General features: G+C 48.4%; 1 protein-coding gene across 1 annotated transcript; it reads left to right on the plus strand.

Moving 5' to 3' along the window:
- Positions 1-361: 361 nt before the first annotated feature.
- Positions 362-4,291, plus strand: LOC140716409 (uncharacterized). The gene has a single exon (XM_073029111.1). The coding sequence runs from the start codon at positions 652-654 to the stop codon at positions 1,732-1,734; it is 1,083 nt and encodes a 360-aa protein (XP_072885212.1). The 5' UTR covers positions 362-651; the 3' UTR covers positions 1,735-4,291.
- The last annotated feature ends 22,611 nt before the right edge of the window (positions 4,292-26,902 follow it).

Consider the following 26,902-nt stretch of genomic DNA (forward strand, 5'->3'; position numbering starts at 1 on the left):
TTCAGATGACTTCCCCATTGGGTCTGTCTCGGTCTCGATGCGTTCTAATCTCCCACCCGCCGTGTGATCTGACGTAAAACCTGTTTATTTTTAACTTCTCTTCATTCAGCAGCAGATCTAAAAAGTTAAATTTGTGTTACCTGAAACAGGTGTAATTAACCTGGTGGATCTTTGTATTTTTATTTTCATTTTCTAATTTATGCGAATTTATCTTTCGCAGAGACATCGGCCTCGGGCTAATTAATGGCCGCATTTATACCCAGACTGCCCTGCGGTGGAGAAAGCGCTCCGTTCAGCCCGGACACCGCCGGTACGCATGCGCAGGCGATGAGGATATGGCGCTGACTTCCGGGTGCGGAGCGCAGCGCGCCGAGCGGAAAGGAAGGGCTGGAGAACCGGGATTGTCCCAGAGCGGCGGCGGTCCGTGGGCATCCGGGGGATCGCGCCGAGCCTTGCCCAGCCGGGGGCTGCTCCTCGGATCCGGGGCCCGGCCGCGGGATCGATTTAATCTGCGACCCGGGGCTCAGCTCCAACCCGCCGGGCTTCCGGAGCCTGCACCGGGCCGGAGAGGGACCTTCAGCCGCTGTGTGACCGGGAAGGAAGTCACTGATTTCGGCCCCTCTTTGTTCTCACTCTCCTCCCTCCGCAGCAATGAACCCCTTCAACTGCTCGGACTGCGGGAAGCAGTTTAAACGGTCCAGCGACCTGACGAAGCACCATCGGACGCATACCGGGGAGAGGCCGTTCACCTGCCCCCACTGTGGTAAGGGGTTCATTGATTCTTCCAACCTGCAGAGACACCGGCGCATCCACACCGGGGAGCGGCCGTTCACCTGCCCCCAGTGCGGGGAGGGCTTCACCCAGTCGACCCACCTGATGATCCACCAGCGGGTCCACACCGGGGAGAAGCCGTTCACCTGCGCCGAGTGCGGGAAGGGCTTCACGCAGGCCGTCCACCTGGTCACCCACCAGCGGATGCACTCGGGCGAGAGGCCGTTCACCTGCTCGGAGTGCGGGAAGGGCTTCACCGAGTCCTCGACCTTGCTGAGGCACCAGAGGATCCACACCGGGGAGAGGCCCTTCATCTGCTCCGAGTGCGGGAAGGGCTTCATTTGGTCCTCCAACCTGCTGACCCACCAGCGGATCCACACCGGCGAGCGGCCGTTCAGCTGCTCCGAGTGCGGGAAGGGGTTCATCCGGTCGTCCAACCTGCAGAGACACCAGCGAGTCCACACCGGGGAGCGGCCGTTCATCTGCCCCCAGTGCGGGGAGGGCTTCACCCAGTCGACCCACCTGATGATCCACCAGCGGGTCCACACCCTCGAGAAGCCGTTCACCTGCGCCGAGTGCGGGAAGGGGTTCATTCAGGCCGTCCACCTGATGACGCACCAGCGGATCCACACCGGGGAGCGGCCCTTCACCTGCCTGGAGTGCCTCAAGGGCTTCACGGAGCTGTCAACCCTGCTGAGGCACCGGCGGATTCACACCGGGGAGCGGCCCTACACCTGCCTGGAGTGCGGGAAGGGCTTCACCGAGTCCTCCACCCTGCTGAGGCACCAGCGGATCCACACGGGGGAGAGGCCCTTCATCTGCTCCCAGTGCGGGAAGGGCTTCATCCGCTCCTTCAACCTGGAGATCCACCAGCGGATCCACACCGGCGAGAAGCCCTTCACCTGCTCCGACTGTGGGAAAGGGTTCACTCATTCATCCAACCTGCTCAGGCACCAGCGTTAAGGGAGCTGGCTGCGGTTGATGGAAAGACCTGGACTCCGTTGCTTGCTGCCCTTCGGATTGGAGTGCGGTCCCTGGGTTCCGCTGACGGGCCAGCATCCGGCCTTCTGGATTTTGACAGTATTGTTCGCTCAAGTCAAGAATTCCTCTGACGAATATTGAGGGCCCTCCGTTGGTCGGCCCCACCGTAAATGTTGTGTTGTAGTTGATGTATGGAGAGCAAGCTGTTACCCGGGCAACCAGCCCCCCCCCTCCCCCCCCTCCCATGCAGCTGGTGAGTTCAAAGCAACGGCAGAGACTGATCCAGTTCGGAATCACCAGGATTTGCCAGTCAGCATTGAACTCAACATGGAACTGCTTTAGGGACTCCACTCCGGGTTTTCTTCCCCCCCCTCCCTTGGGGTTTACTCCCAAAGCCCCCTACCCCCATGGTAGGCCACAAGGCAGCAGAGGCTTGGGATCAACGTTTTCCTTCCCCTAGGTGCGCCGCCAACCGCGGCTGATGAGCCCCATCCGCCCCAAGCGCCTGGTTTTAAGGTGCCAGTCACCCACCTTTGCCCCGTCTCCTGTCGGCTGAAGTCAGGCGTGAAGGCCGGGAGCTGGACCTGGTTGTCAGAGGCACGCACCATTGAGAGCATTTATAGTAGGTAGCGGGAGCTTCTCCCCACCACGCCCTCCCCTGGCTGTGATAACATGTCCCGTTCTGTATAGTGTGTAGCAGGACAAAGCCCCCGGTCCGTGCGTTCTTCCCGTCCTGTCTTACAGGGGTTCACCTAGGTATATCGCTCATGTTGTTGGAAGTTTTCTCCTAAGTCCTGAGGCCCAGTGGGCACTGCGACAGGCCATTCGGCCCACTGCGTTAATGCTGACCCTCCCCCCCCAACTACACCGATCCCGTTCACGCCCTGCCCCTCACACCTGGGTCCAGAACCTCCCGCGTCAGCGGGTTGCAGATACCGACCACCCTTCCCCTTGCAAAACTCCTCCCCCCTCACCTTATGCCCCCCCCCCCTTTCTTGGTGCCACCTGCAGGGGCATCGAGGGCGATGGGGAGGCGGCGGGAGAAAGGGGGGGTAGCGTTGAATCATGGCCTTTCCCTCCCGAGGAAGGAAGGCATGCATTGATACAGCACCGGCCATCTTCCCACAGGGCCATTGTACTCTGGTCATCACTGTAACGTGTGAAACAGAAGCAGCCAATTACATTTCTAATTTATTAGTTTTATTTAGAGAGACTGTGCTAAAGGGGCCCAACGAGCCCTCCGATTTAACCCCAGCCTAATCACAGGGCAGTTACAATGACCGATTAACCTGCTGACTCTAGCGTCTTCGGACCGTGGGAGGAAACGCGCGCCCTACAGACGGTGCCGGGATTGAACTCTGACCTCCAACGTCCCCAGACTGTAATGGCATCCGTCGTGCCCCAGGATGTGTGCACAGCAAGACGCCACAGGGAGCAGACAGTCCGTTAGTGGCGGGAGAGGGGAGCAGGGAGGGTCTGGCATCCCCAGAGATGGGGGTGGGGGGTGGGAAAGGTCCACGTCAGGGGAAGCTGGATTGGTCAGTAACGAGGTGGGTGTTAGGGGAGGAGTGGGCCGGAGGGCCTCTGTGTAAATACTGTGTAAGAGTCGTTTTGTGTAGTGTAGTCCTGTAAAGAGTCCTCAAGGCCAAATGGCCTCGTTCTCTGCCACGTGTTATCTTGAGTATAGACTATAAAGCTGTGAATTTTAAACAGAGCTGTCGGGGGCCGGAGAAGCCTCTCCCTCACCAGAGTCGGCTTTATTACCGCTGAGTTTTGTGGCAGCGGGGGTACTGAAGCGACTGTTAGGATAAGTCGCACAAGTGAGGCCCTGTCTGTCTGTTCTTCAGTCTCCTGGCAGACCGGGGGGGAGCCGTTACTGAATCATTGAGTGCGGTTCTTCAGTCTCCTGGTGGTGCTAACGTGAAGAGGCCAAGCCCCAGACGGCGAGGGACGCCACCCTTTGAAAACGCTCCCAGAGGCTTGTGCCCGGGAAGGGTCTGGCTGAGTCGACAGGCCTGAGCGGCCTCTTCCGACCCTGTGCAGCGGACGAGAGGTAAGAAGCCAAGAGTGGGAACAGAAGAGGGAAAGGGCGATGGCGGAATTTGCGACTTCCTGCAGCTCTTTCCGATTCAGTGCAGTGGCGTCTCCGTACCGGACGGTGATGCAGCCAGTTCGAACGCTCTCCACTATGTATCTGTAGAAATTTGCTAGTGTCTTTGGTGACGTACTGGATCTCAAACTCCTAATGAACTATATCCACTCTCATGCCCCCTTTGTGACTGCATCGATATGTTTGCGTGGAGCCTCGCCCTCGTCCTCACTCTTCCCTCCCTCCCCCCCCCCCCCCCCCCCCCCCACAACACTTAATAATCCTTCTGGGAGGAGAGGTTAAAGATCATTGGGATCAGACACAGAACACTAGACCAGATCTGTGGGTCAGGCAGCATCATGGGGGTGGGGGAGGGAGGAATAAAGAGCGGATGTTTCGAGTGGAGACCTGCCAGCAAGTTTGGAAAGACGGGGGCAGAAATCAGGATTAAAAAGGTGAGGGGGGGTGTGGTGGCAGGTGAGGGGGAAGTTGGGTGAGTGGGGGCGGAGGGATGAGGTGAGAAGCCGGGAGGCGATAGGTGGATGAGGGCTGATAGGAGAGGAGAGTGAACGATGGGAGAAAGGGAAGGAGGTGGGGAACCAGAGGGAGGTGATGGGGAGGGGGGGGGGAGAAGGGGTGAGGGGTGGGGAACAAGCTGGATCAGGGGACCAAGACTGCGATCATACTGAAGGTATGATTGTTACTACGGTCGGGGAGTGCACGGGCTGAAGCTTCTGGGTGTTTTGTTACTGAGCTCTGGAACCAAGCACACAAACGGGGAATCCATTGTGGGCCGCTGGGGAGCCCAAGGGACAAATCCGTCAGCTCGTAACTTCCCTCTGGCTAGATAAATGGATACTTTACTAATCCCAAAGAAAATTAGTGTCACAGAGGCATCACGAGCACAGGTATATAAATACTCGTTACAGAGCCTAATGGCTGAGGGTAAGAATGACCTCACATAGCGCTCTTTGGAGCATCGCAGTTGTCTTAGTCCGTTACTGAAAGTGCTCCTCTGTTCAGCCAAGGCGGCATGCAGAGGGTGAGAAACATTGTCCGGAATTGCCAGGATTTTCCGTCGGGTCCTTTGTTCTTCCACAGCCCCCAGTGTGTCCAGTTTGCCTCTTATAACAGAGCCAGCCTTTCTAATCAGTTTATTGAGCCTGTTGGCATCACCCACGTTGATGCCTTTGTCCCAGCTCACCACCGCATAGAAGGTTGTCCTGGTGACGACAGAGTGGTAGAGCACGGTAGATACTTCCAGTAAAATCAGCTTTTAAATTGTCCTGATCTATAAATGTCACAGCCTCTGTAAAACACTCAGAGTACTGTGTTCAGTTCTGGCCGCCTCGTTGTCGGTAGGAAGGATGTGGAAGCTGTAGAGAGGGTGCAGAAGAGATTTACCAGGTTGGAGAGCGTGTCTTAGGAGGGCAGGGGGAGCAAGCTGGGGATTTTCCCTGTGGACCGAGGGAGGATGACAGCTGACTTGAGAGAGATGTACAAGACTGAGAACTGTGGATGGAGAGGACAGCTGGCACCTCTCTCCCAGGGTGGCAGAGGCTGGTACCAGAGGGCATCCCGTCCAGTTAAGAAGTTTAAGTGAGATGTCGGAGGTGGGTGACTGGATCGCCCTGCCCGGCCTGGTGGGTGAGGCACATACATTAGGGTCATTAAATACACCCTCGGAGAGGCATGGGGATGAAAGAAGGCAGTAGACGGTTGTGGGCTGTGTAGGAGGGAGGGTTAGGTCGATTGAGTAGGTTAATAGGGGTCGACACCGTTGGCAGAACGGCCCGTCCTGTGCTTGTATGCTCAACGATAAACAAATGTTCATTCAGTGGTGTGAATATTAGAGACAGAAAGCAAGGAAATCAGGGAGAAAGGCCTTTCAGCCCGTCAGATCGTTTCTGACCACAGACTTATAATAATTCTGCCCTGATTCATGTTGATCTCTCTCACTCCTTCCACCCCCCCCCAGATTTAATCACCCACCTACAAACGAGGGGCAGTTTTCACCCCTCCCCCCCCCCAGCAAGCTGGGAGGAAACCGGAGCAGGCAGAGGGAGCCCGGTGTCCGCAGGGAGGAGCGTGGAAGCTCCACGGAGACGTTGCCCGAGGTCGGCCTCGGACCCGGGCCGCGGGGGCTTTGAGGGAGTGGCTGTGCCGGTGTTGGGGGGAAGGCTGGGGTGCTCGCCAAGGCGTCGCGGGACCCGATTGCTTCACTTCCCACACCTTTGCAGCAAAACTCCTTCATAAAGGAGCACCTGCAAAATCGACAGCCGTCTCCCTCCATTCCCTCTCCTTACTCCATCAGGGGTTAGTTTCGTGCTTCATGATCGAACGGGGCGGAGCGGGGGAAAGTGGGCCGCAGGAATTTGGGGCAGCGTGGCAGTGTACTGGCTAGCGGGACGGTGTTACAGCGCCAGAGACACGGGTTCAGTGCCCGCCGCAGTCTGTAAGGAGTTGGTACATTCTCCTCATTACCGCGAGGGCTTTCTCTGGGTGCTCCGGTTTCCTCCCACCATCCAAAGACGTCCCGGCTGATTGGTCCCATGGGTGTAGTTGGGCGGCGCGGGGTTGTGAGTCAAAAGGATTGTAACTGTACTGTATCTCTAAATAAATAAGCTGTCTCAGACTGATTGGGTTGCATCCAATTGACTTAAAATGTAACTTCAACCTGACAAAACTTGACCTGAACGATTCAATACAGGGTTCCATCCAGATGTGTCTGAAGCCTCGGTCAGTTTAAAGGCAGACACAAGCCTGCCTGGGGCTTTCTCAGCGCTGGTTGGGAGGCTGATTGGTCGCCTCGAATTGCTCACGGTGTGTGGGGGACTGGTAGAATCTGGGCTGGGATTTGACGGGGGAGGGGCATTAAACATTATTAGCGTTAGATGTGTGTAAATGGGTGGTTAGTGAACACCGAAGAATTGAGGGGCCTTCTGTGCCACGAGACTCCGTAGCTCCCGGTGATTCTGAAAAATAAACTTTTTGGGGACTTTTTTTCTCAGTAGCACAACATCTTTTTGTTGAAAACACCAGCTGGGCGCAGAACCGTTAACTGAACACATTCACTCCGGGTTTCCAATGGAACCGTTAACTGAACACATTCACTCCGGGTTTCCGGATACGGAACCGTTAACTGAACACATTCACTCCGGGTTTCCAATGGAACCGTTAACTGAACACGTTCACTCCGGGTTTCCAATGGAACCGTTAACTGAACACATTCACTCCGGGTTTCCAATGGAACCGTTAACTGAACACATTCACTCCGGGTTTCCAATGGAACCGTTAACTGAACACATTCACTCCGGGTTTCCGGATACGGAACCGTTAACTGAACACATTCACTCCGGGTTTCCAATGGAACGGTTAACTGAACACATTCACTCCGGGTTTCCGGATACGGAACCGTTAACTGAACACATTCACTCCGGGTTTCCGGATACGGAACCGTTAACTGAACACATTCACTCCGGGTTTCCGGATACGGAACCGTTAACTGAACACATTCACTCCGGGTTTCCAATGGAACCGTTAACTGAACACGTTCACTCCGGGTTTCCGGATACGGAAACGTTAACTGAACACATTCACTCCGGGTTTCCAATGGAACCGTTAACTGAACACATTCACTCCGGGTTTCCAATGGAACCGTTAACTGAACACATTCACTCCAGGTTTCTGGATACGGAACCGTTAACTGAACACATTCACTCCGGGTTTCCGGATACGGAAACGTTAACTGAACACGTTCACTCCGGGTTTCCGGATACGGAAACGTTAACTGAACACGTTCACTCCGGGTTTCCAATGGAACCGTTAACTGAACACATTCACTCCGGGTTTCCAATGGAACCGTTAACTGAACACATTCACTCCAGGTTTCTGGATACGGAACCGTTAACTGAACACATTCACTCCGGGTTTCCAATGGAACCGTTAACTGAACACATTCACTCCGGGTTTCCAATGGAACCGTTAACTGAACACATTCACTCCAGGTTTCTGGATACGGAACCGTTAACTGAACACATTCACTCCGGGTTTCCGGATACGGAACCGTTAACTGAACACATTCACTCCAGGTTTCCAATGGAACCGTTAACTGAACACATTCACTCCGGGTTTCCGGATACGGAACCGTTAACTGAACACATTCACTCCGGGTTTCCGGATACGGAACCGTTAACTGAACACGTTCACTCCGGGTTTCCGGATACGGAACCGTTAACTGAACACATTCACTCCGGGTTTCTGGATACGGAACCGTTAACTGAACACATTCACTCCGGGTTTCCAATGGAACCGTTAACTGAACACATTCACTCCGGGTTTCCAATGGAACCGTTAACTGAACACATTCACTCCAGGTTTCTGGATACGGAACCGTTAACTGAACACATTCACTCCAGGTTTCTGGATACGGAACCGTTAACTGAACACATTCACTCCAGGTTTCCAATGGAACCGTTAACTGAACACATTCACTCCGGGTTTCCGGATACGGAACCGTTAACTGAACACGTTCACTCCGGGTTTCCGGATACGGAACCGTTAACTGAACACATTCACTCCAGGTTTCCAATGGAACCGTTAACTGAACACGTTCACTCCGGGTTTCCGGATACGGAACCGTTAACTGAACACATTCACTCCAGGTTTCTGGATACGGAACCGTTAACTGAACATGTTCACTCCGGGTTTCCGGATACGGAACCGTTAACTGAACACATTCACTCCGGGTTTCCAATGGAACCGTTAACTGAACACGTTCACTCCGGGTTTCCGGATACGGAACCGTTAACTGAACACATTCACTCCGGGTTTCCAATGGAACCGTTAACTGAACACGTTCACTCCGGGTTTCCAATGGAACCGTTAACTGAACACATTCACTCCAGGTTTCCGGATACGGAACCGTTAACTGAACACATTCACTCTGGGTTTCCGGATACAGAACCGTTAACTGAACACGTTCACTCCGGGTTTCCAATGGAACCGTTAACTGAACACGTTCACTCCGGGTTTCTGGACTCTTGCAACTTCGGAAAGGTTAGGTGGCTTAGGAAAGTTACTGGGTGACAGGGTAGTGTGTGGCTTTATAGTACTAGCGATCACCGATAGAGTTCAGTCTCACTGCAGCCTGTAAGGAGTTTGTACAATCTCACTGTGACGGGAGTGTTACCTGCGGGTGCTCCGTGGTCCCGCAGTCCAAAGATGTATGGGTTAGGGTTAATGAGTAGTGGCTGTGCTGGAAGTGTCGCGACATTTGTGGGCTGCTCCCCAACCATGTCAGACAGTGACAGAGACATACAGCACCCCACAGTAACAGGCCCTTTGACCCTTGCAGGCTGCTCCCAGCACAATCCCTGATTAAATCGGCCACAAGTGTTTTCCACTGTTTTACTGCATGTGTGTCAGGTGAGGCTGATCTTTAACATTCAAGTGGGAAGTTGTCTGGCTTTAGTCAAGTCAAATCACTTTCATTGTCATTTCGACCATAACTGCTGGTACAGTACACAGTAAAAACGAGACAACATTTTTCAGGACCATGGTGTTACACGATACAGTACAAAAACTAGACTGAACTACGTAAAACAACACAGAGAAAGCTACACTAGACTACAGACCTACCCAGGACTGCATAAAGTGCACAAAACAGTGCAGGCATTACAATAAATAATAAACAGGACAAATGTCAATGTGGTTTAGATCAGCTCAAAGCAAGCCCAATACTCGAGACCCCCTCTACCTGATGAGTGAGGGACAGTAAAACTGATTATCAACCATTCCAAAGACAGCACTTCCCAAATTCCACCACCTCTACCAACCGGAGGGATAAGGGCAGCAAAATCGCTGGGAACACAAACACCTAGCGTTTGTCCTCCGAGTCACACACCACCCAGGCTTGGAAATGTGTCGGTGTTCCTTCCCAGCTGCCCCACCCTCACCCTGGAGCCCCGTCCTTGGCTCCGTTCGACACCCACGCTCGCCTCACAAGCTGCAGCTCTTCAGGCCTGCAGGGCACCACCGCCTTGTCAAGGGCAACTGGGAGTGGGCGTTGGAGTGCTGGCACCTTTTGCCCAATGAGGGGGCATCATTTTAAGATGACTGGGGGAGAAGTCTAAGGGGGATGCCAGGGGTACACTGTTTATCCCTCCACAGAGAGTGGTGGGTGCTTGGAATGCCCCTGCCAGGGGTGGCGATAGAGGGAGATTCGTAAGGAGCATTTAAGAAACTCTTAAATGGGAACATGGATGATAGAAAAATGGAGGGCTGTGTAGGAGGGGAGGTTGGATGAATCTCGGAGTAGGTTAAAGGGTTAGCACAACATTGTGGGCCGAAGGGCCTGTGCTGTGATGTCAGAGCCAAGTTTATTATCACTGTCACAGGCCATGAAGTTTGTTTTGAGGTTATAGATGACCAAAAACACGCAGAAAGAGGAACAGCAAAGCGTGGGTCCGTCGATTATTCAGAAATAGAAACATAGAAAAACCTACCACACAATACAGGCCCTTCGGCCCACAATGCTGTACCAAGCATGTACGTACTTTAGAAATTACCTAGGGTTACCCATAGCCCTCTATTTTTTCTATATTGTGTAATATTTTAAAAAAAACTTGAGTTAATATGTTGGGAAAGTCTATGGGCTAAAATGCTAAATTCTGCTTTATGTCTTATTAATAAGAATTATATCTGATAGCTAGTTAGCTGGTCTGGTACCACCAGCATCCTGAGGCTATCTCACATAGGAGGGATGTTGGTGGTGCCAGACATATTTACCATAGATAGGAGGGCAGGGGGTCATCAGTTCTCAGGTTTCTGTCTTCAAACTACCCTCTGCTGAGCGAAGGGCGCTGAGTAGGCTACGGTCAATTATGGATAACTCTGAACATCCTCTACATAGCACCATCCAGAGACAGAGAAGCAGTTTCAGCGACAGGTTACTATCGATGCAATGCTCCTCAGACAGGATGAAGAGGTCAATACTCCCCAATGCCATTAGGCTTTACAATTCTACCACCAGGACTTAAGAACTTTTTAAAAGCTATTATTAATGCTTTTTGAGATGGTGATTTAGATGCATATCATATTTTTTTTTACTGAGTTAAGTATTGTATGTAATTAGTTCTGCTACAACAAGTGTATGGGACATTGGAAAAAAAAGTTGAATTTCCCCATGGGGATGAATAAAGTATCTATCTATCTATCTATCTAATCAGTACCTGCACAATGAAGGCGGGGGGTGGGTGAATTCCACTGTCTACGATTGGATCCCAAGTGGTGAGAGATCGCTCCCCTCTACCACCACCGTACGTGCTTCAGGGGCTGGCGAACCTTCTTTTGGAATGGAAGAAAATGAGAACGGAGTGTGCCACTCGGCCCTTCAATGTGACAGAGACCGATCCACACTGTGCCCGCTACCCAGCTCGTACAGAATGCTGGAGGAAACGCAGCATCTATGGGAGAGAGTAAACGGTCGACGTCCCCAGCATTTTGTGTGCGTTGCTTTGGATCTGCAGCACCCGCAGGTGTTTGGGACGCCGGAGCATCCGCGGAGGAGAGCGAACAGCTGATGCTTTGGGCCAAGATGCTGCCTGGCTCGAAGAGTTCCTCCAGCGTTTTGTGAGTGTCGCTCAGGATTTCCCGCAGAATCTCTAGTGTCAGATATTTTAAAGTGTGTTGTTCTTATCAGTGTTTTAATATTTTAAGACATTTTTCAATAATTTAACTCATTAACATTACTTGGGTTTTGACAGGTACGAGGGACTATCAGTGCCTTCTTATTAATGAAAAACTACACACAAAGTGTCAAACAACTCTGTAAAAGAAGACAAACAGCGCAAATACAGAATAATAAATTAATACACAGGTAGACGATAAGGTATAGGAGCAGAATTAGGCCATTCGGCCCATCAAGTCTGACATTTTGTCATGGCTGATCCAATTTTCTCCTCGGCTCCAATCTCCTGCCTTTCCCCCGTATCCCTTCATGTCCTGACTAATCAAGAATCTATCACCCTCTGCCTTAAATATACCCAATGACTTGGCCTCCACAGCCCCTAGTGGCAACGAATTCCACAGATTCACCACTCTCTGGCTAAAGAAATTCCTCCTCATCTCCCTTCTGAGTGGACACCCCTCTATTCTCAGGCTGTGCCTTCTGGTCCTAGACTCCCCCACCAGAGGAAACATCCTCTCCACATCCACTCTATCGAGGTCTTCCAACATTCCATAAGTTTCAATGTCACCCCTCATTCTTCTGAATTCCAGTCAGTACAGGCCCAGGGCCATCGATCGGTCCTCATATGGTAACACTTTCATTCCCAGAATCATTCTCATGAACCTGTTATGGACTGTCTCCAATGTCAACACATCTTTTCTAAGAAACTGCTCACAATACTCCAAGTGAGGCCTCACCAGTGCGTTATAAAGCCTCAACATTATCTTCTTGCTTTTGTCCCTTCGGGAAACCATGCTGACTTTGGCCTCTTAGTACCCTGAAACCACATCCTTAACGATTGACTCCAACATCTTCCCAACCACTGACAAGCCTATAATCTCCTTTCTTCTGCCTCTCTCCCTTCTTAAAGAGTGGAGTGACCTTCACACTTTTCCAGTTCTCTGGAACCATGCAAGAAGCTATTGATTCTTGGTAGATCATTATTAAAGCCTCCACAATATCTTCAGCCACCTCTTTCACAACCCTGGGGTGTAGACCATCTGGTCCAGCTGTCTTATCTTCTTTCAGACCTTTCAGTTCCCCAAGCACCTTCTCCCTGGCAACTTCTGACTTCTGACACCGAGAGCTTCAGTGATAGAGTCCTTCGAAGTGAGACTGCAGGTTGTCGAATCAGTTTGTGCTGAGGTGAGTGAAGTTATCCCATCTGGTTCAGGAGCCTGATGCTTGAAGGCTAATAACCTGGCGGTGTTGGACCTAAGGCTCCTGTCCCTCCTTCCCAATGGCAGCAGTGAGAAGGGACCATGGCCTGAACAGTGGGGAGGATTTTGCCCTGGATGGACTGCTTTTTGTAGAACTTTCCATTCCTGTGCTTTGGTGTTTCTATAGCAGGCCATGATGCAGCCTAACAGTACAGTATACTCTGCACTGTGCATCTCTAGAAGTTTTTCCATGTTTTAGATGTCTTGCAAAATCTATACAAACTTCGAAGAGAGTACAGGTGTCAAGGAATTCAAAGTTACTGACCCTTTGCACCTCTGATGCCCGAACGGAGTCTTAGAAATGTACAACCCATAAACAGACCCTTGGGCCCATTTAGTCCATGCTGAACCGTTTAAGCTGCCAACTCCCATAGATCTGCAGCTAGGCCATAGCCCTCCATACCCCCACCATCCTTATCCCCGTCCAAACCTCTCTTAAACATTGAAATCGAGCTTGCATGTACTACTCCTGCTAGCAGCTCGTTCCACGCTCTCACGACCCTCTGAGGGAAGGAGTTACTCCTCGTTACCCTTTTCACCTTTCACCCTTAACACATGACCTCCAGTTGTAGTCCCACCCAACCTCAGTGGTGAAAGCCTGCTTACATTTACCCTGTCTATACCCCTCATAATTTTGTATACCCCTATGAAATCTCTCCTCATTCTTCTATGTTCTAAGGAATAAAGTCATAACCTATTCATCCTTTCCTTATAACTCTGGTCCTCCAGTCCAGGCAAAATCCTTGTAAATTTTCTCAGTACTCTTTCAACTTATTTCCATCTTCCCTGTCAACAGGTGACCAAAACTGCACACGATACTCCAAATTAGGCCTCACCGATGTCTCATGCAATGTAAATATAACATCTCATCTCCTGTACTCAATACTTTGATTTATGAAGGCCAAAGGCTTTCTTTATGACTATTATCAATGAATTGTGGACCTGTATTCCCAGATCCCTTTGTTCTACCGCACTCCTCAGTGCCCCACCGTTCACTGGGTAAGACCCACCCTGGTTGGTGTAACACCTCACTCTCGCCTGCAGTGAATTCCGTTGGACATTTCTCAGACCCTGCTGCAAGCTCTGATAGTTTCCCTCGCTGTCCACTACACGCCCAGTATTGTGCCCTCTGCCAATCTGCTGATCCGGTTCACCACATTATCACTCAGGTCATTGATATAGATGACGAACAACAGATCTGGCACCAGTTCCTTTGGCACACCACTAGTCAGAGAGACAGCCATCTACTACCACTCTCCGGCTTCTCCCACAAAGCTAATATCTCATCCAATTTACTACTGACGTGGTTTCTCGTGCCCCACAAATGACCAGGAGACACAGAAGATTCTTCAAGTTGTATTAAACTTTAATTTGCAAATCAAAGCTGAGACAGTCATTGAGCTAGTCACCGATTGCCCACCGATCCTTGTACATGGCATTTTTTATAGCAATTTCCTGGTTTATTTGCATTAGCAGATCCAATGGTCTCCAGTTGCGTATCACAAGTACATCCGCCACTATTGTTTCTACCCATTGACTTAATGATGTTCTAATCTACATCTCTTAGCTAGCCTCTCAATAACACCCCATTATCTTCTACATTCTTAAGATTTCATTCTCCTACTAAATTGGATACATGCATAGCAAATAGCAAGCTCAAAGCTGACTACATAGTTTTGGTTACACAGCAAACAATGCAACTTTTATACTCCAATATATCCCCCCTTTGAGACCCATAGGGCCTCACACAGAAAGAAGACTAAGAGTCTGCGCACAAAAGCCCCAATAAACTCAAGCACTTATTCCCAAATCTCGGGTTAAACTATAATTTTCTGCGCCAAGACCTCAAAGTATTCTCTCCCTGTTACCCTGGGCCGCTGAGCCAAAAACCTGTCCCTCTGTACCTGAGACAGGGAAAAAGACTCAGCAGCCCTTACAATCTACTCCCACACTGTTGTTTTGCCCTTGTTCATCCTGGAGGTGTTGTAGGCTGTAACAATACATTTTCGGTGTTTCTTTCTCCACTACGCTAGCTTCAGCAATCGTCACGAGCATCGGAAATTGTTTGGTTGCAGCACGCACTACAAGAGACTTGAGACAAGAAAACAGCACAGAACAAGCGCACAGCTCAACAATATAATACTGACAGTTATTGCTATTTTAGTCAGCCCTGCTCCCCATCCTCCGAGTCTACTTTCTAAACAATCAAAGAACTGATGTCCGAACCCTGCATTCTGTTTAACTTCCTTTCTTAGACTTTTCAACTTATACATTGCCTTAGTAAAGGATCCTTCTGGACTAGTGTTATTTGGTATAAAAGTACAGCACTTCTCTCCAAACATCACACAAACTCCTCCTTTTTCTGCCAACAGCCAGTCCAATGCTTGTCTATCCTGCCACGCCATTTTGCTAGTTGCATCTAACTGTTCTCCCAAGGCCTCCAGTGCATCATTGGTGTAGTTGATGAATCTTTGCTGATTGTAATATATATAATTTATCCATTCAACATTCTTAATAGTTCCTATCAAGGGTAGAAATGTTTCGAAGCCTGCAGCAATCTCATTTCTCGCCTTAAATTTGTTAGGTATACCTCTCGGCTGTCCTATACTATCTATCCAGATCGTCGAGTCGGGTTCATATTTTCTCCTTTTCCGCAATAGTGTCTGCTGTTCAGAGATATCAGTGTTGAAGTGTACTTCAAGGGATACTATAACTTCTTGAAGTAGCATAACACGTGTACACGTACCTGCCCAATTGATGGGAAGCGTGGATCTTAGACATCCATCCTTACCACACAGCCACCAGGTGTCCGCTAAGGGGATGGTCTGAGCGTCCAATGCACCTTCGGGTGGAGGGGAACCTACTACGTGTCTTTCGCCTGGGGTTACATCCCACATCTGAGTGCAGCTACCTCTGAAATGACCCACTGGACGAGCACCTTTCCTCGTAAATCATTCATAGCTCAACTTATACTGCATTATAAGCTGTTCCAGTGTAGGTGTCTTGCTTCTTTTGTTTATAGCCCGTGGTCTGCTGTAGTTGCAGTCAGAGGCAAGCTTGCGTTGATCAAACTGCGAGGAAGCCTGATATAACATACACCAATATGGGCACATTGGTGCGTTTCTCATACAGCTTTGATAGCAGGGATCTGTTATAACACAAAGCTTCAGGAAGCATGCCTTAATCGAACCTGAACACTGTCGTTCGCATTGCTCCCTATACTCTCTTCGCCACCGCGCGCAAGTGGAGGAGTTATAAGGCATGGGAACTACGTGCTGAGTGGGGCTTTCCCTTGAGCACAGATAACAATTCTGTCTCTTCATCATTCCTGCCGTGTAAGCTGCCCATTGATACCACTGATTAGTACGTGTCTGTAACCATGGCGAGGAGGTAAGTGTTGTGCTCCTCTTTCTTCTTTTCTGCAGGTTACCAGTCCCATTCCATATCTGCCGCACTAATGGTTTCCAAGTCTGCACTGGAGTATGTGGGTGCTTTGTCCCCGGGGGCACGACTGGTCGTTCCCAGCTCATCCCCATTATCTGAAGAAGCCCTACTATCCACCACCACATCCTGAGGGTCTTGAGGCCTGTCCTCAGAATCAAAAATTTCCCTTACTAATTGATCAAACTCCTGCGGTGCAGTGTCAGCTTCTTGTTCCCCCGTCTGTCTCCTGCTAACTGCTCTTCCACATCACTTACCTCGGACACCTCACCTGATTGCCCTTGCGGGACTGCCCTCGTGCAGTGGTTCAGGTGGTACCAGGTGGAGCGTCCTTCTACCTGAACTGCGGTGGGTGATGCCTTGGTCACCGTAAAGCAGGGGTGTCAAACTCATTTTAGGTCACGGGCCGGATTGAGCAAAATGCAGCTTCATGCGGGCCGGATCAGTCGGACGCGTGCGAACGCAGCTTTCGTTGCCTCCGTTTTTTCAGCCTGCTCTCATGTGTCTCAGTCTCTGCTATAACTACAAAGTGTTTCACTTTACAAATTCCGTTTCTTATGAAGAAGACTGCCGAATAAACACTAAAAACCCTGAAAACCTGGTACCTGAATAAACTCAGCATTAGCCATATCATACGCCATAGGCGCTTCGATTACTGGGGCCAGCTTTAATAGTAATTAGATATTATCTCGCGGGCCAAAGATAATTCCACCGCGGGCCGGATTTGGCCCGTGGGCCTTGAGTTTGACATATATGCTGTAAAGAGTCCTTCCCTTCTCGGCTTCACTTTCTCCGAAAAACTCGCAGGTAAACCTGGTCTCCTGGTTTGATCGAGTAGGCTACGGTCAATTATGGAAAACTCTGAACATCCTCTACATAGCACCATCCAGAGACAGAGAAGCAGTTTCAGCGACAGGTTACTATCGATGCAATGCTCCTCAGACAGGATGAAGAGGTCAATACTCCCCAATGCCATTAGGCTTTACAATTCAACCGCCAGGACTTAAGAACTTTTTAAAAGCTATTATTAATGCTTTTTGAGACGGTGATTTAGATGCATATCATATTTTTTACTGAGTTAAGTATTGTACGTAATTAGTTTTGCTACAACAAGTGTATGGGACATTGGAAAAAAAAGTTGAATTTCCCCATGGGGATGAATAAAGTATCTATCTATCTATCTATCTTTCTGTTTTTCCTGTGCATAAATAGACCTATGTATCATAGTTAGCTGCTGCATGTATTGTTTCAATTCTATTTCCAATTGTTCCAAGCTAGGTCCTTTATACGGCCCTCTCCACTGGGGCACTGGCATGGGCCTCCCAGTGAGCATCTCATGCGGTGTCAGGCATGTCATTCGATTAGTTTGCATGCGGTAACTCATCAATGCTAACGGTAAAGCATCGACCCAATTAAGTTTAGTGTCTGCACAGATTTTGTTCAGTTTGGCTTTCAGGGTTCCATTAATTCTCTCTACCATGCCCTCTTTTCTTAGATTTATCTTTTGGTTTGTAATTTTTAATTAGTCCCTCCATTTCTTCGCACAAGCTTACATCAAACGTTCCTTCTCTTAGCCATTTTGTGACCAGGTTATTGGTTCTCTTTTCCCATTTTTCTGAAGTTTTTGTGATCTCATATTTATTTACCGGGATTTTTTTGCTCAGAATCTCTACTGCCGTTCCTTTACCTGTCATGTTGTTCTCTCTTTTTAAAGTATTTCAGAGATTCACAGTGCGTTTACTGGATAATATTATTTACTCTAATTCTATGCCTAGTCTATCGTCTACCTACCAGCGCTTTAAACTATATATTGGACTGTCCTTGTTTCCTATTCTGTTCTGCCCGTACAGACCTCTATTCAGAGCGGTACCCACAGAACTTTCTCTTTGCACGTCTATTCGGACCCTTATCTCTTAAAGCGGTATCCACGAGGATTTTCTCTATTTTCCTTTTCCCTGCCCGTTCAGACCTTCGTTTCATATGAAGCGGTATCCACAGGGATTTTCTCTATGCACCTCGTCTATTCAGACCCTTATCTCTTAAGGCGGTATCCACGAGGATTTTCTCTATTTTTCCTTTCCCTGCCCATTCAGACCTTCATTTCATACGAAGCGGTATCCACAGGGATTTTCTCTATTTTCCCTTTCCCTGCCCGTTCAGACCTTCGTTCCATACGAAGCGGTATCCACAGGGATTTTCTCTATTTTCCCTTTCCCTGCCCGTTCAGACCTTCGTTCCATACGAAGCGGTATCCACAGGGATTTTTCAACACCGCATGGAATTTTTCTTCACTTAACGTCTTATTAACTTATTTGTACTTACCCTCACTGCAGTGTTCTTGATCAATCCTCTGAGCCTCCTGTTAACCCCCAATTCTGCCAGATTCTTTGGACCGGAGAGACCCTTTGGCAGTGGTTCCACACTTCTGAGACTCCAAGACCTCCCCAAAACCAACAGAATTCTTAGTCCAAATTGTCGCAAAAAAAACGCTTACCTTTGTTTGGGTGCACCCTTAATTCTTTTAGCCTTGTGGGGGTCCCTAGAGGACTGGGAAGCGTCCCCAATCTGCCGTTTCCTTTCCGCGGGTCTCTTTCCGGTCCTGCCGCGGTCGCCAATTTTGGCGTGGTTTCTCGTGCCCCACAAATGACCAAGAGACGCAGAAGATTCTTCAAGAAGGGTTAAACTTTAATTTGCAAATCAAAGCTGAGACAGTCAGTGAGCTAGTCGCTGATTGCCCACCGATCCTTGTACATTGCATTGTTTATAGCAATCTCCTGGTTTAGTTGTATTAGCATATCCAATCGGTCTACAGTTGCGTATCACAAGTACATCCGCCACTGTTGTTTCTACCCATTGACTTAATCATGTTCTAATCTACATCTCTTAGCTACCTCTCATTAACACCCCATTATAATCTACATCTCTTGGCTAGCCTCTCATTAACACACCATTGTCTTCTACATTCTTAAGATTTCATTCTCCTACTAAATTGGATACATGCATAGCAAATAGCAAACTCAAAGCTGACTACATAGTTTTGGTTACACAGCAAACAATGCAACTTTTATACTCCAATACTACCTCACCTTGAATGCCGATCGACTGAACCTTCCTGACCAACCTCCCATGTGGGACCTTGTCAAAGGCCTTGCTAAAGTCCATGCGGACAACATCCACTGCCCTGCCTTCATTCACTTTCTTGGCAAGTTCTTCGAAAAACTCTACACAACTGATTAGACATGACCTACCATCCATAAAGTTATTCTGACGATCCCTAATCAGTCCCTGTCTGTCCAAATACTCGTATAGCCAGTCCCTTAGAATACCTTCCAATAACCCTCACTAACAGAACAATACATCACAGTACAGGCCCTTCGGCCCACAATGCCGTGCCGACACTTAAACCCTGCCTCCCATATAACCCTCCACCTTAAATTCCTCCATATACCTGTCTAGTAGTCTCTTAAATTTCACTAGTGTATCTGACTCAGGCAGTGCATTCCACGCACCAACCACTCTCTGAGTGAAAAACCTTCCTCTAATATCCCCCTTGAACTTTCCACCCCTTGCCTTAAAGCCATGTCCTCTTGTACTGAGCAGTGGTGCCCTGGGGAAGAGGCGCTGGCTGTCCACTCTGTCTATTCCTCTTAATATCTTGTACACCTCTATCATGTCTCCTTTCATCCTCCTTCTCTCCAGAAAGTAAAGTCCTAGCTCCCTTAATCTCTGATCATAATCCATACTCTCTAGACCAGGCAGCATCCTGGTAAATCTCCTCTGTACCCTTTCCAATGCTTCCACATCCTTCCAATACTGAGGCGACCAGAACTGGACACAGTACTCCAAGTGTGGCCTAACCAGAGTTTTATAGAGCTGCATCATTACCCCGCGACTCTTAAACTCTTATCCCTCGATTTATGAAAGCTAACACTCCATAAGCTTTCTTAACTACCCTATCTATCTGTGAGGCAACTTTCTGGGATCTGTGGACATGTACCCCCAGATCCCTCTGCTCCTCCACACTACCAAGTATCCTGCCATTTACTTTGTACTCTGCCTTGGAGTTTGTCCTTCCAAAGTGTACCACCTCACACTTCTCTGGGTTGAACTCCATCTGCCACTTCTCAGCCCACTTCTGCGTCCTATCAATGTCTCTCTGCAATCTTAAACAATCCTCTACACTATCCACAACACCACCAACCTTTGTGTCATCTGCAAACTTGCCAACCCACCCTTCTACCCCGACATCCAGGTCGTTAATAAAAATCACGAAAAGTAGAGGTCCCAGAACAGATCCTTGTGGGACACCACTAGTCACAACCCTCCAATCCGAATGTATTCCCTCCACCATAACCCTCTGCTTTCTGCAGGCAAGCCAATTCTGAATCTACCTAGCCAAACCTCCCTGGATCCCATGCCTTCTGACTTTCTGAATAAGCCTACCATGTGGAACCTTGTCAAATGCCTTACTAAAATCCATGTAGATCACATCCACTGCACTACCCTCATCTATATGCCTGGTCACTTCCTCAAAGAACTCTATCAGGCTTGTTAGACATGATCTGCCCTTCACAAAGCCATGCTGACTGTCCCTGATCAGACCATGATTCTCTAAATGCCCATAGATTCTATCTCTAAGAACCTTTTCCAACAGCTTTCCCACCACAGATGTAAGGCTCACTGGTCTATAATTACCCAGACTACCCCTACCACCTTTTTTGAACAAGGGGACAACATTCACCTCCCTCCAGTCCTCCGGTACCATTCCTGTGGACAACGAGGACATAAAGATCCTAGCCAGACGTTCAGCAATCTTTTCCCTCGCCTTGTGGAGCAGCCTGGGGAATATTCCGTCAGGCCCCAGGGACTTATCCGTCCTAATGTATTTTAACAACTCCAGCACCTCCTCTCCCTTAATATCAACATGCTCCAGAACATCAACCTCACTCATATTGTCCTCACCGTCATCAAATTCCCTCTCAGTGGTGAATACCGAAGAGAAGTATTCATAGAGGACCTCACTCACTTCCACAGCCTCCAGTCAACCTTCATTCCCGTCAACCTTCATTCCCGTCAACCTTTTGTTCTTCACATAATTGAAGAATGCCTTGGGGTTTTCCTTTTCACCGCCTTCTCATGCCCCCTTCTTGCTCTCCTCAGCCCCTTCTTAAGCTCCTTTCTTGCTACCCTATATTCCTCAATAGACTCATCTGATCCTTGCTTCCTAAACCTCATGTATGCTGCCTTCTTCCACCTGACTAGATTCTCCAGCTCTCTTGTCACCCATGGTTCCTTCACCCTACCATTCTTTATCTTCCTCACTGGGACAAATTTATCCCTAACGTCCTGCAAGAGATCCTTAAACATTGACCACATGTCCATAGTACATTTCCCTGCAAAAACATCATCCCAATTCACACTCGCGAGATCTAGCCTTATAGCCTCGTAATTTGCCCTTCCCCAACTAAAAATTTTCCTGTCCTCTCTGATTCTATCCTTTTCCATGATAATGATAAATGATAATGATAATGCCAGGGATTAGTGGTCACTGTCCCCCAGATGCTCACCTACTGAGAGATCTGTGACCTGACCTGGTTCGTTACCTAATACCAGATCCAGTATGGCATCCCCCCTAGTCGGCCTGTCAACATACTGTGACAGAAATCCATCCTGGACACACTTAACAAACTCTGCCCCATCTAAACCCTTGGAACTAATCAAGTGCCAATCAATATTAGGGAAGTTAAAGTCACCCATGATAACAACCCTGTTATTTTTGCACCTTTCCAAAATCTGCCTCCCAATCTGTTCCTTGGTATCTCTGCTGCTACCAGGCGGCCTATAGAATACCCCCAGTAGAGTAACTGCTCCCTTCCTGTTCCTGACTTCTAGCCATACTGACTCAAAAGAGGATCCTGCTACATTACCCACCCTTTCTGTAGCTGTAATAGTATCCCTGACCAGTAATGACACCCCTCCTCCCCTTTCCCCCCCTCTCTGTCCCTTTTAATGCACTGAAATCCAGGAATATTGAGAATCCATTTCTGCCCTGGTGCCAGCCAAGTCTCACTAATGTCAGTCTCACCAGCCTATAATTTACTGGTTTACTTTTAGACAGCAGAACAACATTAGCTATCCTCCAATGCTCTGGTATCCCACCTGTCACTAAGGATGATTTGAATATCGTTGTTGGGACCCCTGCAATTTCTGCACTTGCCTTCAATGGGATCTGAGGGACCACCATGTCAGGTCCTGGGGATTTATCCACTCTAATGTGCCTCAACAGCAAACACCTCCTCCTCTGTAATCTGTAAGGGCCCATGATCTCGCTGTTGGTTTGCTTCAGTTCTATAGACTCTGTCTGTCTCCTGCATAACATCTCCTCCATCCCTTTTGGCTCCATGTGTAGATTGCTATTCCAATCTTCCGGAGGGCCAGTTTTCACCCTTGTGATCGTTTCGCTCTCAACATATCCGGAGGACTGGTTCTTGGACCTCCAGTTCCCTCTTCCTGTTGTCCGTAATCAACTCTTTGGTCTCGTTGTGGCACCACTTGGGTCAGGAGGGAGATCAGCAGGGAGGGGCAAGTGGAGAAGGGAATGACGGAGGGAGTGATTCCTGCGGAAAGGAGAGCATGAGGGGGAGGGGTAGTAAAGATGAGTTTGGTAGGAGGAACTCGTTGAAGATGGTGCAAGTTGCAGAGGACGGTGTGTTGGATGTGGAGGCTCATGGCGTACAGGTGAGGGCAAGAGGAACTCCATCGCTGTTCAGGCTGTGGGACGATGGGGTAATGCAGCTATTCAGGGAGTGGTGGAGATGCGAATGAGGGTGGCATCAATGGCGGAGGAAGGGAAACCTGTTCTTCTTTTTTATTTTCTTTATTTTATTTATTTATTAAATTTTAGAAATTACAAAGAATAAATGTGATAATAAAATAGTAAGAAAAATAATGTTGACCCTCCCCCTCCCCTTAACCCTTATCTAAAGAAAGGGAAAAAAAAGAAAGAAAGAAGAAAAAGATTGCCTGGATATCGGAGGACCCCCACATGCTCCATGGAGTCAAAATAATTTTAATATTTATTTTTACTTTCCCCAATTACTATGATTTTATCTTCAAAGGACCTGTGTATTTAATCCTATCTTTTGTAAGTATGGGAGCCAAATTTTCAAAAATATATCATATTCATTTCTTAGATTATACGTAATTTTTTCAAAGGAAACCTGTTCTTCTAAGAAGGAGGACTTCTCCCATGTCTGGAAAGTAAACCTGCACCCTAGGAGCAGGTGGAACTGAGAACTGAGAAAAGAGAATGGCATTTTTACAGAAGACAAGGTGGACAGAGGTATAGGCAAGATAATCACTCAGTTAACAAAACGTTTTGGTAGTTTGTCTCCAGAGATGGAGACAGAGAGATTGAGGAAGAGGAGGGAGGTGTCAGAAATGGAAGAAGTGAATTTAAGGTCAGGGTGGAAATTGGAGGCAAAGTTGATGAAATGGACGAGCTCAGCACGGGCACATGAAGCAGCCACAGATACAGTTGTCAATATAGCGCAGAATGACTAGGGGAACGTTACCAGGGAAGGCTCTTACATGGACTGTTCCACGTAGCCAGCGAAAAGGCAGGCATAACCCGGGCCCAGGGGGTTGCCAATGGCTAAACCGTGAGTTTGGAAAAAGTGGGAGGACCCAAAAGAGAAACTGTGGAAGGTGAGGCCCAGTTCCGCCACATGGAGGAGGGTGGTGGTGGAGGGAACTGCGGTGAGAGAAAGACATGCCGAATCCACAAGGCGTTGGAATGTGTCCTGGCCTCCGAAAGGCGGAACCATCGATGCCGGCTATTTTCTCTTGGAGACGGACTTGTGTATTGCATCCTGGACGATGCAATCAAAGCCCCAGGCAATGAACTGAGAGGGAGGTTGGTGGAGGGATTGCATCATCCCACCCTGATTGACACCTGAGACCCTGTGAGTCAGGATAAAAAGAGGGTCTGTGGGAACAGCCCCTCAGACGCACCAGAAGAAACGCTAGCGATCCCGTAATAGCGAAAGCCGGTGGAAGGCCACGTGCGTCCGCTTCCATTTGCCCGGAATCGGTGACCTTTGCCACGGAAAAACGGTTTTTAGCTAACAACGGGGAACTCAACTCTCAACGACTCTCGAAGGATTGACATCATAAACAGAATGGGCAAGTTTTAACCCGTCTTTCTCTCTCTCTCTCTCCAACAATTGCCACACAGGGTCCCCAACGGCGGCAGCCTGTATGAACTGAACGAACTATATATTTCCATCGGACAATTCATTATCCCCTTGACAACGATACAGCTTATTTCTTATTGATTATTATTATACCCGCGCTTTTAGATTTAGTATTGACGATGTATATTATATGTGTGTTTGCATTGATATTATTTTTGTGTATTTCTATCAATAAATACTGTTAAAAATAGTACCATCAGACTTCAACGGACCTCTCTATCTTTGCTGGTAAGTGACCCAGTTACGGGGTACGTAACAATAGAGAGAGTGCAGAGAAGATTTACTAGAATGTTACCTGGGTTTCAGCACCTAAGTTACAGGGAAAGGTTGAACAAGTTAGGTCTTTATTCTTTGGAGCATAGAAAGTTGAGGGGGGACTTGATAGAGACATTTAAAATTATGAGGGGGGATAGATAGAGTTGACATGGATAGGCTTTTTCCATTGAGAGTAGGGGAGATTCAAACAAGAGGACATGAGTTGGGAGTTAGGGGGCAAAAGTTTAAGGGCAACGAAAGGGGGAATTTCTTTACTCAGAGAGTGGTAGCTGTGTGGAACGAGCTTCCAGTAGAAGTGGTAGAGGCATGTTCGGTATTGTCATTTAAAGTAAAATTGGATAGGTATATGGACAGGAAAGGAATGGAGGGTTATGGGCTGAGTGCAGGTCGGTGGGACTAGGTGAGAGTAAGCGTTTGGCACAGACTAGAAGGGCTGAGATGGCCTGTTTCCGTGCTGTAATTGTTATATGGTTAATATTTCACTCTTTAAGTCAGAGACTGGGATGATGAAGGAATGGAATTTAGAGTAGAGTGCAGGTTAGACAGACCAAACTCCAGGGAACGACCCTGGTATTTTGATACAGGTGTAGACATTTCAATGATAAATTCTGATATTATTTAAGGCGGTAAAGTAGGAAAATTAACCTGGAGTCGAAGGAGAGTGCCCAACTCATAAAGTTCCCGTGCAGATATACATGTAGCCGTATTGTAGTCTTTACACCAGCCTGTTGTAGATTGTATTAAACCAGCGCTTCAAGCAGGAACAATGGATACTTCCTGCTGGATTCGTGCTGCAGTCAAACCAACAACCAATGCACTGTATCGGATGAACGAGACATACATACTCAGAAACAGCTGGACTCTCAACACGATAAAACGATCAAAGCGAAATTGAAATATATTTTGTTCAATATCTATGACCTACGGCACCAGCATCTCAACCACTGTGTGACGGTCAATATTGGACCGACTAAATTGGGATGTAATCCTTAGATATGGCCCTTGTGGCTAAAGGGATCAGGGGGTATGGAGAGAAAGCAGGTACAGGGTTCTGAGTTGGATGATCAGCCATGATCATACTGAATGGCAGTGCAGGCTTGAAGGGCCGAATGGCCTACTCCTGCACCTATTTTCTATGTTTCTATGTTTCCCCACGCCAGAAACAGTGGAGTATTCCCAATATAGAGGAAAGCATCTCCTACAGGAAACTACTCAGGATTCCTTCTAGAAGCAAGATGTTCCGATAAAAGGATCTTCTCGATGTAACTCGCCTACGTTCAGCCTGATGGCCGATGGCGGCTGCTCATCGACTGCATCGTCCTGAATAAACACAGAGCCCAATCCGACCCAGCCACAGACATGAGTACAAATGCTGGGAGGATGAACTCGTAAAAAAGTACAAAACATGCATGTATCTGGCCAACAGCTTCTGTTCACACCCACTTCTGGAAAGTGTTGGCCTTCAATAACACCCGATGACTCACTATATCAGTGACTGACCCACAAATATTTCTTGCAGGGATCTTTCAGACTCCAGGGGGAAGACCGGACATTTGGGCCGAGGTTGCCCAGCCAACACTCTGGGCGAGCATTAACACTGATTGAGACTGTCATTTAAAGGTTGACAGACGGAGGCTAGGTGTTTAACGTTAAACAAAGAAATCAACCCTATCGCACAAAAGTCAATTTCCTAGGCAGAACAATCACCAGCCGGGGACGTGGTTTAAACCTTCGACACAAAAAGTCACTCGACTAGGATATCCAAAGACCCTAAAAGCCTCACAATCAGCCCTTGGCCTATTGAATTATGCTAGAGCTTTCACACTCAATTGCTAAAAGCATTATACACAACAGGTGTAAACCAGAGAAATGAAAAGCCTTTTGTCTTAACCCCAGAGACACTAGAGGAATTGATGTTTACACAATTTAGGCAAGGAACAGGCCTCTAGGCAGGAGCTTTTCAACAAAAACTCTTGTTCTGCAAATCAATACTTCTCCAAAAACCCTCTGTAACCTGAGGGAGAAGAAACACAAGACCCCTTGCACTATGAATCCCAAAATTTCATCTCAAAAGAACAATGCTTTAGAACAATTCTTACTCTGGTACTCCAGACACTTACTGCAGAAAGACCACTGCAAA

Source organism: Hemitrygon akajei, chromosome 25 (assembly GCF_048418815.1).
Source record: "Hemitrygon akajei chromosome 25, sHemAka1.3, whole genome shotgun sequence".
Classification (NCBI taxonomy): Eukaryota; Metazoa; Chordata; class Chondrichthyes; order Myliobatiformes; family Dasyatidae; genus Hemitrygon; species Hemitrygon akajei.

Coding starts and splice junctions, on each gene's coding strand:
- LOC140716409 (XM_073029111.1), top strand. CDS start 652: ATGAACCCCTTCAACTGCTCGGACTGCGGGAAGCAGTTTAAACGGTCC.